Source organism: Hippichthys cyanospilos, chromosome 8 (genome assembly GCF_059441005.1).
Source record: "Hippichthys cyanospilos isolate Australia breed blue-spotted pipefish chromosome 8, RoL_Hcya_1.0, whole genome shotgun sequence".
Lineage (NCBI taxonomy): Eukaryota > Metazoa > Chordata > Actinopteri > Syngnathiformes > Syngnathidae > Hippichthys > Hippichthys cyanospilos.
The window spans coordinates 12,131,630-12,147,333 of NC_142376.1; the positions used below are offsets into that span (position 1 = coordinate 12,131,630).

Consider the following 15,704-nt stretch of genomic DNA (forward strand, 5'->3'; position numbering starts at 1 on the left):
AGTTACTGCTGTCCTGATATTAAGTGCTAATTTGCAAAATAAGTAAGTACACATGACAAATTTCCTATTTAAATGAATCGCAGACACAAAATTTCACAAGTCAGGCTTGATGCAATCACTGGTGCTCATTTTAACCTGCTCAACAATTCTTCCTCTGGTTAATCCAGTGGGGCCGAAAATAGATTTATTCCACACACACCACTGATCCTGCTGCCAGAAATCCAAGCCAGACTTTTCCCAGTGAAAAAGAAAACTGCCAGACAGATTATAACTACCTTCATCATAGGTTTATTAAAAAAAAGAAAAAAAAAAACTCTTAGCAAAGCATTATTTCTGTATACAGTTAACAGTTCAGTCTATACAGTTAACAGTTCAACATAAGGCATGTGTCACTAAAGTGGTGCCTGTTTTAAAAGTAACTGACCAGTGAAGAAACATAGTGATTAGTGTAGAAGCTTTTATTTGTACTGTACTGTATGCACTTGCAGATATCTAGAAAAAGTGTTGCATTTTGATGAATTATACATGTCTTAGTTTATTAAATTATCAACATGATTTGTTTCTACACATGACTTACAGATATTTATTATGAATAACACAATTAATGGGAATTCCGTTTTTGTGTTTATCAAAATTACCCAATGAGTAGCTCTCATTTTAAAAAAATGCTTATGACCCCTGCGATTAGGTAAAATTGCTCAGATAAATACCATATAATATATATTCCATGTTGAAGGTGCAGTCTTATAGTCTCACTATAAAACTGTTGCGCTAATTTGGCCAAATACTTAAGGCCAGGATTTCGTGATTTCAATGGTGACCCAAAATATCGGTTTTGTTGTGTCAACGACCGCTGGAAGAAAACTATTGATCATTTTAACAAGCACACCACTTGGGTAAATATACTTTTTTGTACTGTACATGTAAAAGGTGCTGTTGAAAGTTTGTAGGAGTGTACACTCAGTTAGCCGCCATCAAATCAACCACTTCCCGTTTGCAGTTTGTGGGAAGGCATAGTTAAAACAAAAGTATTTATTATACAGCTGTTATTCAATGTTATTGAGTTGCTCGAAGTTCATTGCACGACAGTTGCGACGATTGAAGATGTCTATTTTGCTATTAAAACGTCATCTGTAATTACAGCGACAGCTGTCAAATACTTTCGGCATCAGGTTTGAAGATTTATCATTATTTTACTGCACATTGTCCAAAAAGAGGCATTGCTTACAGCGATTCCTTCGATAACCATAAACGTTTCTCTGAGGTTTGTTTACAAGGATGCTCCATTCTATCGTGACTAGTGTCACTGTTACCTTAAACGCTTAACTCCTCCCAAACCGCCCTAAAACTGAACTTTGATCGAACGGTACTAACAATAGAAGGGCTTTTGGCAGCTTAAAGCACTGCATTTTCTGCTCAAAATGCGACAAAGAACGAGAAAGGATGTGCCGCCCTCTGCTCAGACATCAGCCAAAGTTCAGAAGAAGCGCAAAACTCAGTAAGTTAGCAATTTATTTTTTTTGCATGGAGTCAGCCTGGAATAATTAACTTGAATTTATTACACATTGTGCAATGTGATAGCATTTCGGCTGGTAATATTCAGTGCAAGTACGATCGATCTGTTTATGTACTACTTGTATCTGTTCGGGTAGTTGCTTTGCGACCATGCTATGGGTTTGTGGAGCATTTATACGGAAGTTGGTGCTAAGCCTGGACAAATGATTCAGCATTTGGAAGGCTGAAGAAATAACGACCTCCTATCTTTCCCTCGAGGGGTGTGAAGATATCAGCTTTTCCACTCAAAGGGCTCTGCTGTCATATTACAGTGTTAATAGTAGGGGAAGAATGCATTGTCCATTAACTCGAAACAGTCTTGAGCACCCTCTTTGTGCTTTTACCTCCAGCAAGGTCAAACCGATTCCAGTAAGAATCTTGAAGATCATTCAATTCAGTCACATTATTGTGACTGCAATCAAAATAGCTATATTTCAAACATGTTGCATATATGCAGTAGTCATGGATCTTTTTCATGGATGAATTCATTTGCACATGTATGCTTCTGGCACATGTCAGTAAAAAGGCTAATAATTGCAATATAAAAGTTTTGGGAACATGGGGAGGTTAGTGGAGTACCTTGGAGAGAACACCAATAAGCACTAGGATAACATGAAAATGAATACAAGAATGAGATTCATGTAACCACAAACAATCCAAATAAAAACATAACCTGAGAACTCTGGTAATTTATATATTTTCTCTGCTGTCCTTGCCTAGGCCCCGGTGGATGAAGAGTCATTTATTTGCACTGTTTGTCACCCTTGCTTTGGTTGCTTTCACTCTGATCACAACACGGGAATTACTCCAGCACCTTGTTTACAAGTACAGAAGTAAGTGAATTCCCAACACGGATCTAAATCCTTGATTTGCTTATAAAAAAAAAAACAAAACAAAAAAAAAACATTTTCTGTTTACAGTCAAGGTCCCATTCTTTGTTGACCTCAGCCAACCTGTTGATTTCTCTCTAAATCACACCATCAACATGTATTTAACATCAGAAGAAGGAATCTCTCTTGGCGTATGGTGAGTTCAGCTTTTAATTTTAAACTGATTTTTTTTTTTTTTTTCATGATCCACTTATTAGCTTTGCATTGTTTTGACTTGATCCAGGCACACTGTCCCTGAAAGTCAATGGAGAGAGGCACAAGGCAAAGACTTGGCATGGTACCAAAGCACATTAAGTAATGGAAGTCCAGTTTTTATATATCTACACGGCAACACAGGCACACGGTATGTTAGACAATGCATCTCAGATTTTCAGAAAAATACTTCACCAACAAGAACATTTCCCCCAAATCATTAGCTATTTTATGTCTCCATTTCAACAGGGCAGCTACACATCGGATAGGAGTTGCAAAAGTGAGTCATTCCCCACTCAAACCGATTCACTATTTGACAGTGACGTTAAGTCAGTAAAGCAGGTCCTTTAGCAAGTAAGACTTAATTTTTCAACAGGTATTGAGTGCACTCGGTTATCATGTGTTGGTGCCTGACTACAGAGGTTGGTGAAAATAAAGAGTTATATTTACTAATCAATTTTTGTTCCAAATGATTAGAATCATTATCCTCACAGTGACCAGCTTGATCGCTACAGAGAAATGAAAATTTAGGCAGTAATAAAAACAGGCAGTTGTATTTTCAGGAACCCTGCCATGCGCTGCATTTTTTTGCTTTGTGTGGTGGCCATCTAGAGGTGATAAGGAGAAACTACATCTAACTGTTATCTGAACCCCTGTTCAGGTTTTGGAGACTCAAGTGGTGAGCCAACTGAGGCTGGACTCACTACAGATGTCCTCCATGTGTACAACTGGGTCAAAGAACGCTGTGGAAGCAGCCTGGTTGTAATCTGGGGACATTCTCTTGGCACTGGGTCAGTTTGGAGTTACCATACTATTTTTCGGCTTTGGCTTTGAAACTATTATAGTTTTTGATGTAATTTACTTCCTTTTTTGAAAGCTATCATTTTATTTTACTTTAACCATGCTTCAAATGAATGTCGCTGCTATCTGGGTTTGGAAGGACCACACTTTTTTTTTTTCAACTCATAAACCAAGGTCAGATGTTTTAGCCACTGATGCTATTGACGTGTTACTGCTTTCGCAATTCAAATGTGATATCATATGGTAAGGTGTATCGTGTTTGATTTAGACACACTGGCTACATTGTTTCAAATGTTGACTTTGACAATGAATTTTGCACCTCAAGAAAATGTGGTCAGATCGAAATGCTTTGGTGTTGCGAAGTAAGCTAAAGGTTTTAAAAATGTCACTGACAGGTCATGGAAAACTATTGCTCCAATGTATATTAACCCTGTGCTATGTGTCTTTGCAGAGTAATCACGAACACTGCAGCCAAATTAGCAGATGAAGGTGGGTTCAACCACACATTCGAATACTAAATATGAAATACTATCAATTTTACTGTGATTGCATCAGCAGGTATTGTTTTGGATGGCGTCATTCTCGAGGGCACCTTTAATATTGAGAACCAGAAACCACCAGGTCATGTTTTTTCTTGGGTATGCTTGGGCAACAAATGCCACATGTTATGTTCATGTTATATTTTAATACAAACTATAATGTTACTAATTTTTATTTTTATTTTGGATTTTTGGAAGTATTACTGGAAGATTCCTGGTTGGAAATACTTTTTTCCAGAGCCATGGGCTGAAAATAAAATTGTCTTTCCCACTAAGCAAAAGTAAGTTGGTAATGCCCAATGTATTTAAAAAAATGATACTTTATGTTTTAATTTGGTAAAACTAAAATGTATCTGATATTCTTTTACTCTGCAGTTTGAGGAGAATAAAAAGCCCACTCCTTTTCCTTCATGCTGAAGATGATCCAATTGTTCTTATTCACTCTGCTCAGGAAGTATGACTATTTTGCAATTTACCAAATGTGAAATGGCCATATGAAATACAATATATTGTATATGTTTGTATATTTCTCGTCAGCTGTACGAAGTAGCTGTAAGTACTCAGAATGCGGAGCGAGTCAAGTTTGTGTCCTTTGAAGGTTCATTAGGCTATCTACACAATGGATTATACAAAGACCCCCGTCTGCCAGACATCATAAAGTGAGGAAACATTTCTCTGATATTTCCTGGAATGTGTGTATGTATGTGTGTACTGTATACACACACACACGCATACACTTTGGTCAAAGGGGTCGTGTCTTAACAACATGCTATTTTTCTCCACAGAAAATTTGCCCTGTCTTTGTGAAGTGGAAAGATGCCTCCAGCAGATATTCAATGTGTACAGTAGACAAATTGTTTGATTTACATCTGGTACAACATGACATTACGGTGTCAAGTTCATATGTGTAATGAATGTAGTAGTAGTTTCCCTGTTACAATGTGACTGTTCCTTAAAAAAAAAAAAAAAAAGTTGTGTCCGCTTTTTTTTAATTACAGAGATGGATTTGCAAGTTTTTAAAATTCATAATCATTAAATGTATTCCTTTTTTATGAAAAACGGTCTAAATCTTACACATTGTCTGTTTAAGAAGACTGCACAGTAGAACTGATTGTTAATCAACTGCTCATAGAAGCAATTTGGCCTAAAAGAAATGCACTTCTTAGCTTCTTGGCTGCAGCCAGCAGAGGCGATAGTGATTACATTTTTAGCGTGCTGTTTTAAGACCAAAAAGCAAAAACCAAACCCCACACCACCACTTCGATAGAACTCCAGTCATGCTCTGCTCACAAGAACACTGGCATCACTTCTTTTTACAATTCTTTCACCCGAATAAAAATATCCAAAAACAGCCCTATAACGTGTGTTTTATTTATAACTTCGCGGAGTCATATTTAATCATTGCAGTGTAATATTAGGTACATTTTAGTCTTCCTTTTAAATGTCTCATTTCCATTGGAGTACATTGATCCGTGAGGCGATAAATCAGCATTCTGGATTCATGTTTCATGAGCTATTTTTAACGAACAACCTTAAAACGTAGACTCGCGTGAATAAGCCATCTACGCCAATGGTGACTAAAAACTTGTAGTCTCGTTTTTCAATTTGTGCGGCCACAATTTTAAACCCAACGCGGATTTCCACGTAATAAAGTACGTTTGTAAACGTGAAGCTCCGGTCTTTGGCTGTCGGATGACGTGGCTGATGGTTGCGGATGATGCGCAGCCACCGTTTCCTTTTTCATCGTTTTATTCACCGCTACCCCGCTTGATTGGATAAAACAGGTCACGTGGCTTACTCCAGCCAATCGGAAGTGCATCCGATGAGTAATCGTGAAACACTTACGCCGTATGCGTAGAAGACGAGCGTCCCAAAAAATCGCCCGTCATACAACCAGGAAGAAGGTGGGATAGCCCCGCAAAGCTAACACCCCCGATCTTTCTGCACACTTTCACCGAAAAGAATGGGATCATCCAGGTGGAGGTTGGCAGCTGCGGTGTTCCTCACTTTCCTGGGCTGTTTATTACCTATCGAAGCAGATGAACATGAACACACAGTAAGGCTGCCTTTGAAAGGCCGAATGAAAATGGGCTTCTTTTGAAAAAAATGGACGTTTGTGCTCTGTGTAACATGCTAACGTTTTGCTTAGCCTTGAAGTGAAGCTTTAATCGAATGGCAGAGGTGAAAAGTCCCTTATCGTGTTATTCATGGTTAAATAGTATGCTAGAAAAGCGACAGCTAGCGTGTCCACGAGCTAGCTAACCTGTCAACGCTCGTCGGCCTAAGTGCTTATGGCCAAACGTTTGCCTGTTGGTTTGTTAGCACGGCTTCCTAGCTCCTTAAGCTATTTCCGAGCACCGGCCGGCGGAAGCGCCGCTTAAGTTTAACGAGTGAACGTTTGGGTTATCAGGTCTGGTCAAATAAAGTTCACGAATATTTCTTGCGGCAAAATTGGCAAAGCTACTAAAGACCTAAGTTGTCTGTTTCCTTTTTTCTTGTGCGCACACTAGTTTAGTGCCAGGCCTCACAATCTTGATTTAAATAAAGAGGTAACTGATTTTGAGTTAACATCTGTTTAAATATGACCATTAAAAGGAAATTAGTTGCTACTAAGTTTCCTCGTGCAATTGGCATGACTACGCTATTTCCGTTTGAGTGTTGCAGAGTCAGAATTTAGTTTTCTACTTACAGAGGCAATTTCGGTTAATGTCACTTAAGTCACCGCCGTACTGATTTTGCTGTCATTAAGTATACAAAATCATGAAACTCAAGCTTTGGTCACGCCACACCCACTACAATGTATGTGATAAACGGTAGACATACACAAATTCAGATTTTATTTTCCACGAGCAAAAGTTATTTGATACATGATCTGAAATTGTTGCCCACTCTGTCATTATGTGTAAGTCCTCCATGAAACAAACAAAAACTAATGGCTTCTGTGACATATTTACCAGCATTTTATCTTTTTCATTACAGGCTAAAACAGTGACCAGTTTCCTATTAAATGTTTACATCTACGGTCCATAAATGTCACTCTTATGTGTTTAGCTGGATGCTTTAAAGCTTAAAAATCTTCACAATATTTATCACATTAACGCCGGCTTATTGCAGTGAAAATGAAGACAACGGAAAATATTTTTTGTTTATTTTTTGTTTTTTTCGGGTGTGGGAGCGAAAAGGAAGCCTCAAAATCATCTTGTATTGTCACATATTATCCTCGCACTACCCCCCCCCCCCCTTTTTTTTCAGTATACAGATAAAGAGGAGGTAGTATTATGGATGAACACAGTGGGGCCTTACCACAACCGACAAGAGACATACAAGTATTTCTCTTTACCCTTCTGTGTGGGCACAAAGAAAACCATCAGTCATTATCATGAAACACTCGGAGAAGCTCTGCAGGGAGTGGAACTTGAATTTAGCGGGCTTGATATCAAGTTCAAAGGTAATTATTTCTCTAAACGGTGATATTTGAGCACATTAATGCATATTTTGCAATTGGCCACTATGCCTTTAAGTCATTGAACGAATGACCTTGATTAGCTCTAAAATAAAACATTACAGCTGTATTTGGCTCTAAAATAAAACAATACAGCTGTAGTCAATGTTTTTGTCATGCATTTATATTTGATCGGCCACCACACATTTTGGACACTAATGTTTGCCAGTATGTAATTGTTGTAATAACTGAGGTATGGAAAGCTGCTCTGTTGCGTGTATGGTCTTCGTTTCACTGTTAATTGAACTCAGTCTTGATTTCCTTTGTTGAATGTTTCTGTAAATACAGAGCCTAAAGCGACTGACCTATCAATGTTTTAACTTTTTTTTTTTTTTTTTTAACTAAGAGTGTAGATAAACTGGTATGCAATCATCTTTGCAGTTTTAATATATCTCTCAAAATATTATCCATCTCCACCCCTGTAGATGAAGTTATGCAGACAACGTATTGTGAAATTGACCTGGACAAAGCCAGAAGAGATGCTTTTGTGTATGCTATAAAAAATCACTACTGGTACCAAATGTACATTGATGACCTGCCTATCTGGGGTAAGTAACAGTAAACAATTGAATGCTTAGCTATACAGTACATCTGTTTTTGTTATTAGGTTTACTTCCCTCTATTTTGCCATTGCAATTATGTACCGTAGGAGGTTTAGTTTACAGTTACATGTTTTAGTTTACATTGCTTTTGAGTGCTGTTACAATTTGCATTCTTATAGTGTATACTTTGTCATGGGACAGAGGTGCCAAAACATGGACCTCGAGGGCCGCTAACCTGCATGTTTCTGAGGTTTCTGGAGAACAGAAAACTCAGTAACATGCAGAATAGTGACACTAAAGGACCGGGTTTGGAAATCCCTGATATGAAAGAACCTGCTTTCCACTCACGCATCTTATGAACATTTTACATCCTCACTTGCCTTTTGGTTTAGTTCTAATACATATGTAACAAAACATAATATAGTCAATTGATTTTTTTTTTTTTTTAACACAGTTAGTGTAAAGTGCTTTCAGTACCCAAGGTAAAAAAAGCGCAATATAAATGAAAGTCCATTTACCATTCCATTTCCTCCAATAACACCATTAATTGTAGCATTTGGTGTCAACAAAGAAGCCACTCTTATTTGATAATTTTTATATGGATACCACACCTTGGGCAGTTCAAACAAAAGTATTAATTTAGGTAATGGGTGGGGAGTGTGTGTGTGTGAAGTTCTCTTGGCTATGTATGTGTATCTACCGTTAGTGATGCAACAATAAATGATTATGGTCTTTGACATTCTTAGGCAAGTGTGTATCATATGAAATATGATGATAAATCTCATATTACAATGGATTTTTATGGTAAATTGTTCCTCTGAAAATCTTCATCTTGTTCCAGCTGTTTTCTGACATCTCTAAGAAGGAAGCGCTGTAAAACATTTTGATAGTGCATTCAGGCCAGAGGGATAACATTATATTACCAAGACAATTGAGAGTACAACCAACCTTCAGTGTTCACAGAAGATAGACACCAAGCCAGTTCGCTAATTTAATAAATCTGTGACTGGTAAGGGGTACCCAAAAGAAGTGAGGTGAACTCAAAAAATGTTTAATGGAAAAGGGGGACCAGAAATCAGGGAAGCAAAAAGTGATGCAAAGTAACAACCAAAAAGAAGAAATCAATTACAAACACAGCAGATAAGGGCAGACTCGAAGGGGAAACACGGAACTTAAACAAACGGAGACTTAGCAATGTCAGGCAACTCGGGCGTGGACTTGGACAAAGAGCAATGTTAATGTTTGTTCATCATAACGTATTACTTCAATGCATATAGTATAGGTGTAACCTCAACCACAGCTGTCTATTTTTGCACAGTTGTTAGCTTTGCTAGTGTTCTACTCAGCTCAATAGGAAACCTCACAATTGATTAGTTGTCTTCAGTTGCCACCATTAGGGTTCACATTTGCTTAATTCCCATGTGTTTGACTCGTGTTTGGAAAAAAGACTTTAAAATATGTTAATTGTCTTATTATCTAACCTATTTCCCATTGAACTCATTGGTCTTTTTTTTTAACTGTTTAGCCACACCCAATCTTATTCTGTATCAGGCTTTGCAGACCTAGTTTGTAGCATCTTTCGGCTTCCCCTAGCTGGCATCCGCGTAAGCAAAATGTTTCCATATTTCTCTATTTGCCTCTTATCAAAATGAGTCATGCAAAAGCTCAAATATTTGTCTCCATTTCTTTGTCCCTCAAAACAATTCAGCGTCTAGTGAGAGATACTTTTTGGATTGTGCCACCTTCTTAATGAAGAGCTGTCGTTGCCAGTTTCTTGCAGACACACTTTGCTAACTGAAGCCAGCTCTGTTATTGTCACTCTTGAAATTCCAGTACGTACTTAACAAACCTGATACCTGACATTGTTCATTTCAAAACTGCGCTTTATTGGACGTGATAGTTTTACCACAGAATAATAATAATCTAGATTGTACTTGGTGTGGACAGTAGAAAATATTAACTAAAATCGGTGGGGTTTTCCGCAGAGTAAGGGAGAAAGTGTAGTTGGCTGTCTGTCTACACCTGACCCTGATACCAAGAAGCATTTATAAGACAATGTTATGTGATCTTATATTGCATTCTAACATAATTGTAAGCAGTAAATGTTCAGTACAGTAACTTTCATCTGTAAGTTTCTGTAAGTGTCTATCTAAGGTAACATTTTGATTGTATAAACTAATATCAATGAGCTGCAGGAGCATGAGAACAAAGAAAACATGATACCATTAAATATACCCTGTCAATTCCCTCGTAAAACAACTTGGCCATCAGAAATGACCTTAACATTACAAATACCATGTTTGACAACATGGATATTGGTCTATTTCTTTTATAAAATTAAATTGGTATCCATTTCTTTGCAGGTATTGTTGGCGAGGCAGATGAAAATGGAGAAGATCACTATCTGTGGACATACAAGAAACTGGAGATTGGCTTTAATGGCAACAGGATAGTTGATGTAAATCTTACTAGTGAAGGCAAGGTTCGACTAGTGCCCAACACAAGGATTGCAATGTCTTACTCTGTGAGTCCTGGATGAGCTACTAGAATTTCCTTTTGTTGATCATTATTGCTGTTCTATAATTCAAGGCTTGTAAAGGTGATTTTTGTTGTATACAAATGTGAAAAACTACACATTGAAGTGTCTCTAATGACGTGCACAGGTGAAATGGAAGAAGTCTGATGTGAAATTTGAAGACAGATTTGACAAATACCTTGACCCATCCTTCTTCCAGCACAGGGTAAGTAAATTGAATGCCTGCTTTGAGTCATGTCACATGCCATTTCCATAATAGGAGTGTGTGTTTGTACAAACAAGACAAATTAAGTCTTTTTTTTTTTTTTTTTAATTGTCAGATTTGATGATCTAACCAAAAACCACTAATAATAATAAATGATGATCATGATAATTCAAGTGACCCAAAGACAAAAGTTTTTTTGTTTTTTGGTGTAGATGAGCGGTGCAAGTACCCTCGTTGTATATTCAGTGTTTATCTTATGCAACATACTAACATAATATCCTATATTACACACATATTTTAAAGCAAAATAAATAGCTAAGGTTGAAACCCATCCCATTTCAGCATACTGATCAATCTGTACTCCAAAAACCATTTAAATTTTCAAGTAGACGATTCAATGACACGCGTGGTTATTGCGGACACAAAGCAGTTGTATGCTTTATGAATTTGAGGTTTGACTTTGTGTGTATCATGTCACAACTGCTGCTGTATATAGCACAATGCATATGCAAAGGTAATGCTAATTTAGTTTACTTCTAAGTTATGGGTTCTCATTTTATGATGTTCAACCAACAAACAAGTTAGTATTCCTCATAGATATTTTAAACAGGTAATGTTTTCAACTATATTTGCACAAGTGGCACTGAATTGAGTGATTAAAACTTGGCAGGTGTTTTTTCACCCTTTTTTAAAAAACTTTAATGTTTTATTATAGTTTTGGTTTTGGGACTTGAACTGTTTTCATCTTGTGCTGAACTACTGTAGTTCAGTAGCCTAGCTTCAAAGTTGTAGTAAGTCTTGTATTAAGCCATTAAACACCTTCATTTTTGAGCAACATTAAGAATCCTCTTTAGGCAAAGTGCTCCTAAAACAATGAAAGACAGTCTTGCAAGGAATGTGTTATTGCCATCATAGCTCAATAATGCAAATTCTTATGCACACAGTTTTGAGTCATTAAGCTCTCAATCAGTGGTATTCACTCCTTCATAGATACATTGGTTCTCTATCTTCAACTCCTTCATGATGGTGATCTTCTTGGTGGGTCTGGTGTCCATGATTTTGATGAGAACACTCAGAAAGGACTATGCCAGATACAGCAAAGAGGAGGAAATGGATGACATGGTAAGCATGGTAATGGTTCTTGAATGACAATCACTAGCACATTCAAATGAGCTTTTAGCAAGCTTTGGTTTTCCCAAAACAGGACCGAGACCTAGGAGATGAATATGGCTGGAAGCAGGTGCACGGGGATGTATTCCGGCCCTCAAGCCATCCGCTGATTTTCTCTTCACTCATTGGTTCTGGCTGCCAGATCTTCTCTGTATCTCTCATTGTCATAATTGTGGCAATGGTTGAGGATCTGTATACAGAGTAAGTCAGTTCAGCACAGTTTCATGAAAGGAATGAATGGATGGACTAAACAGACTTGTATGATTTCCCTCTTCAGGAGAGGATCGATGCTGAGCACAGCCATTTTTGTGTATGCTGCTACCTCCCCTGTTAATGGCTACTTTGGTGGAAGCTTGTACGCTAAACAAGGAGGTAATGCCGATATTTGAAAAATGATCTTTGCATTTGCATGTCCCTTTTGTGTATTTTTTTTTTAATTTCTTGACTACTACAGGTAGAAGATGGATCAAACAAATGTTCATCGGGGCTTTTATGATCCCAGCAATGGTGTGCGGAACTGCTTTCTTCATCAACTTTATTGCAATCTACTATCACGCCTCCAGAGCCATCCCATTTGGCACCATGGTGGGTTTACACATACATATAAATCACATCGCTTGAAAAATATCGTCTAGGTTGGATAGCCAACTCCGGTACTTGAGGCCACCTATCCAGCATTTTTTCGGTGTAACCCTCCTTCGCTGCATCTGATTCAAAGGATCAGGATTGTTTGCAGGCTCCTGAAGAGCTTTCTGATGAGCTCATAATATGTATCGGGTGCATCAGAGAAGGGTTGCACAGAAAACATGCTGGATTGGTGCTGTCGAGGAACCAGGTCTAGGTCAACAACCAACAATTTTTATGTGTAACTGCATGGCACTGGCCTTAATTACATTACAGCAAGGGAGCAGTACATTTCCCTGTTGGAGCATTACTGTTGGTTGTCATGTCGCTTACACTGATATGAATATTGTCTCCATGTCCACATGCAGGTGGCTGTTTGTTGCATCTGCTTCTTTGTCATTTTGCCATTAAACCTGGTGGGTACAATTTTGGGAAGGAATCTTTCTGGGCAGCCAAACTTTCCATGCAGGGTGAATGCTGTGCCAAGGCCAATCCCTGAAAAGAAATGGTAGGTGCGCTTTGAGCAACGCACTTTCTGGTGAGGATCCAGGGTTGTTATTTGTGCAGTGACGTTTCGCGCTTTATTAATATTTACAACCCTCGGACAAGAATTGTTGCCTATTGCCCAAAGGAAATAAGTGACTTGATTTTCAAACCTGGATCTTTGTTTTTACTTCAGATAGACTAAGCTGTGTGTGGGATTTTTTTTGTGCCGTTAGGTTCATGGAGCCAGCCGTCATTGTTTGCCTCGGTGGAATCCTTCCTTTCGGTTCTATCTTCATTGAAATGTAAGTTGAGATCCCGAGAGAGCTTGTATTTTGGGCTCGTCCTCATTGTACAAGTTAACTTTCTGCTCCCTCATCAGGTATTTCATCTTCACATCTTTCTGGGCCTATAAAATCTACTATGTCTATGGCTTCATGATGTTAGTCCTGGTTATCCTTTGCATTGTGACGGTGTGCGTCACCATCGTCTGCACGTACTTCCTGCTCAATGCCGAGGACTACAGATGGTGAGCGACTGCAATTTTGGAAAAATTCAAGTCAAGTTGCAACTTGACAACGTTACATGGCAGTTATCCTTTCCAGGCAATGGACAAGCTTCCTGTCTGCTGCTTCCACTGCAGTTTATGTTTACATGTACTCTTTTTACTACTATTTCTTCAAAACTAAGTGAGTATGAGTGTGTTGTTGAATACATTTTTGGTGGTGCAGGAGGCGAATGTAGTAAATAATTGCGCACACTGCTGATTTTCATCTTTTCAGGATGTACGGGCTGTTCCAGACATCTTTCTACTTTGGTTACATGGCCGTGTTCAGCACTGCTCTTGGAATCATGTGTGGTTAGTCTACTTTGTTGCACTCAAAAACCAAAGTATTAAACACAGTACAGGCGATATGAAATGCGGGTTTTAATAATGACGTGGTCATGACCAGAACATTAAGCAATGTGATCATGTGCTACAACAGACATTCACTGAACATGTTAGCTTTCATTTGGACAAACAATTCCCAAAACCCTGACTGTAGCGTTGCAACTTCTTTTCCTTTTTAGTTGGATTGGCAATGAAATTCCAGAGACTGAACATTGGCTTGTGTTGCAGGTGCAGTCGGATACATGGGAACAAGTGCCTTTGTGAGGAAGATATACACAAATGTGAAAATAGACTAAAGCAGCACGGCAATGTTGTCACGGAATCGCCTGTGTGTATCTTGGAAGACGGCTGGCATCCAACATCCTTTATTAGTTTTCTTTCTTGCAAAGAGATTGTGAAAATCTCACTTTGTACAATGTAGTTTTCCATTTTCTGAATGATTTTTCAACGCTGCAAATGAAGTGATTAGATGCAATGCTGCGGATGAAGCATCAAATAAGGTTCTGTTTTTTTTTTTTTAATCAGTTGCTTTCATATAAATAATGGGGGCAAATGTTTAAGGCTTACGTGGCTTCTCTTCCAAACCAGTCCCATCTGAGACCAGACTACATACATGTTTATGGATGGAATAGTGCAGCTCTCTTCAGTGAAGAGGCCTAAGTATATTGAAAGCCTTTATTTGTTCTATTGTGTCAGAATAACAGAGTTGGCTTTGCGCCCATCTTCTGACTTGATTTCTATTTTGTATTCTTGAAGTCAACTCACAGCAACATTAGTGCGTATTGCAGTACATTGTTCCCCATTTGCTGCAACTGCAAAAAAAAAAAAAAAATGCTGTCACTTGAGTCATTCCCCCATTTTGGCGGTTCTGATTTTCCTGTTACAGTGATCCATCCAGTTGCAATGTTCCTGTTACGGTGATCCATCCAGTTGCAATGTTGAGTCCTGCTGTAGTTGACTCTGGAGACAAGAATGACTGTCAAGTCAGCAGTCGGGGTACAGTAACGGACTTTTAAACGGATGTGATGCTTTCCCCCAGGTTTAGTCTTGTTTTCTTAATGTTTGGGTTTGAATTACGTCTACATGTAAAGATAATATATGTATGAGGGGAGTGTATATAACCTTAATGTACCTTTAGATGTAGATCCCAAATGTATTTTCGTTGTACAGATTTACAATAGGGTGTTTTTTAATGAATCAGCTAAAAACAAATGGTATGTTGTGTTTGGTGCTTGGGGTGGGGCTGGTGGCGCTGTTTCATCTTGCCTGAAATTGCATGAGGTTTTCACCAAACCAGACTGATCAAATTATTTCACTGGTTGGACCAACTTTGCAATGTAATACGCATTGTGGAGACAGGCTGGTCAATTTAGGCTCATTTACTGATCTATTATTTAAAGCTTTAAAAAGACCTTGGCATCTCTGAAGTCATTTCCCTCGCACACCTGTTTTTGTTGCCTAACATGACAAGCCATGTGTGAATGTCCAAAGGAATGAGCTTTTTTTTTTCCACATACTGTACAAAATGTACACTTAGATGTCTTCATAACCACACGGGAGTGCTGCAGTCTTTCATAAGTCTTGATTTGCCCTCGACATATTGTGTACATAACAGTATGTTCCCCACTTGTACTGCCTTTTCAGTTCCAGTTCTTCCCCAATGAAGTTGATTTTGGCACCTCATCGTGTGTACCAATGTCTGATGACTTTTTCATCCTGCATATTGTTGTAAAAAGAGGAAATAAACATGTTTATGTACAGGGGTTGTGAGCTT

General features: G+C 38.3%; 3 protein-coding genes across 5 annotated transcripts in view; all 3 read left to right on the forward strand.

Annotated features, from left to right (window-relative positions):
- The window catches only part of mocos (molybdenum cofactor sulfurase), a 50,095-nt gene extending 47,708 nt beyond the window's left edge, over positions 1-2,387 (forward strand). For both annotated transcript variants that reach the window (XM_088422269.1, XM_088422270.1), the window contains one exon: positions 2,275-2,387. The gene's annotated coding sequence lies outside the window, so the exon portion shown is untranslated. The remainder of the gene's footprint in view (positions 1-2,274) is intronic.
- Positions 932-5,327, forward strand: LOC148420177 (lysophosphatidylserine lipase ABHD12-like). Of its 2 annotated transcripts, none has more exons than XM_088422274.1 (13): positions 932-1,498; positions 2,275-2,387; positions 2,475-2,580; positions 2,668-2,787; positions 2,886-2,916; positions 3,013-3,058; positions 3,298-3,427; positions 3,889-3,926; positions 3,993-4,075; positions 4,175-4,257; positions 4,352-4,430; positions 4,514-4,635; positions 4,762-5,327. In XM_088422274.1, exons 1-13 carry the CDS (start codon positions 1,422-1,424, stop codon positions 4,781-4,783), a joined length of 1,050 nt encoding a protein of 349 aa, XP_088278400.1. In that variant the 5' UTR covers positions 932-1,421; the 3' UTR covers positions 4,784-5,327. The 2 variants fall into 2 exon arrangements, with proteins under 2 accessions (XP_088278400.1, XP_088278401.1); XM_088422275.1 differs by having other exon boundaries at positions 1,149-1,498; positions 3,996-4,075.
- A 509-nt stretch (positions 5,328-5,836) lies between these two features.
- Positions 5,837-15,693, forward strand: tm9sf3 (transmembrane 9 superfamily member 3). Its single transcript, XM_088422150.1, has 15 exons — positions 5,837-6,032; positions 7,229-7,424; positions 7,904-8,026; positions 10,384-10,544; positions 10,684-10,761; positions 11,752-11,883; positions 11,966-12,132; positions 12,209-12,303; positions 12,386-12,516; positions 12,924-13,063; positions 13,275-13,343; positions 13,421-13,567; positions 13,644-13,727; positions 13,821-13,897; positions 14,159-15,693. The coding sequence occupies exons 1-15, from the start codon at positions 5,940-5,942 to the stop codon at positions 14,224-14,226; spliced, it is 1,761 nt and encodes a 586-aa protein (XP_088278276.1). The 5' UTR covers positions 5,837-5,939; the 3' UTR covers positions 14,227-15,693.
- Positions 15,694-15,704: the final 11 nt, after the last annotated feature.

Bases quoted from the DNA above. Each gene is read 5' to 3' on its own strand.
- LOC148420177 (XM_088422274.1), top strand. From the start codon at position 1,422: ATGCGACAAAGAACGAGAAAGGATGTGCCGCCCTCTGCTCAGACATCA. The intron at 1,499-2,274 runs GTAAGTTAGCAA...GTCCTTGCCTAG, and splicing joins CAGAAGAAGCGCAAAACTCA to GCCCCGGTGGATGAAGAGTC. The intron at 4,431-4,513 runs GTATGACTATTT...ATTTCTCGTCAG, and splicing joins TTATTCACTCTGCTCAGGAA to CTGTACGAAGTAGCTGTAAG.
- tm9sf3 (XM_088422150.1), top strand. From the start codon at position 5,940: ATGGGATCATCCAGGTGGAGGTTGGCAGCTGCGGTGTTCCTCACTTTC. The intron at 11,884-11,965 runs GTAAGCATGGTA...TTCCCAAAACAG, and splicing joins AGGAGGAAATGGATGACATG to GACCGAGACCTAGGAGATGA. The intron at 12,517-12,923 runs GTGGGTTTACAC...GTCCACATGCAG, and splicing joins CCATCCCATTTGGCACCATG to GTGGCTGTTTGTTGCATCTG.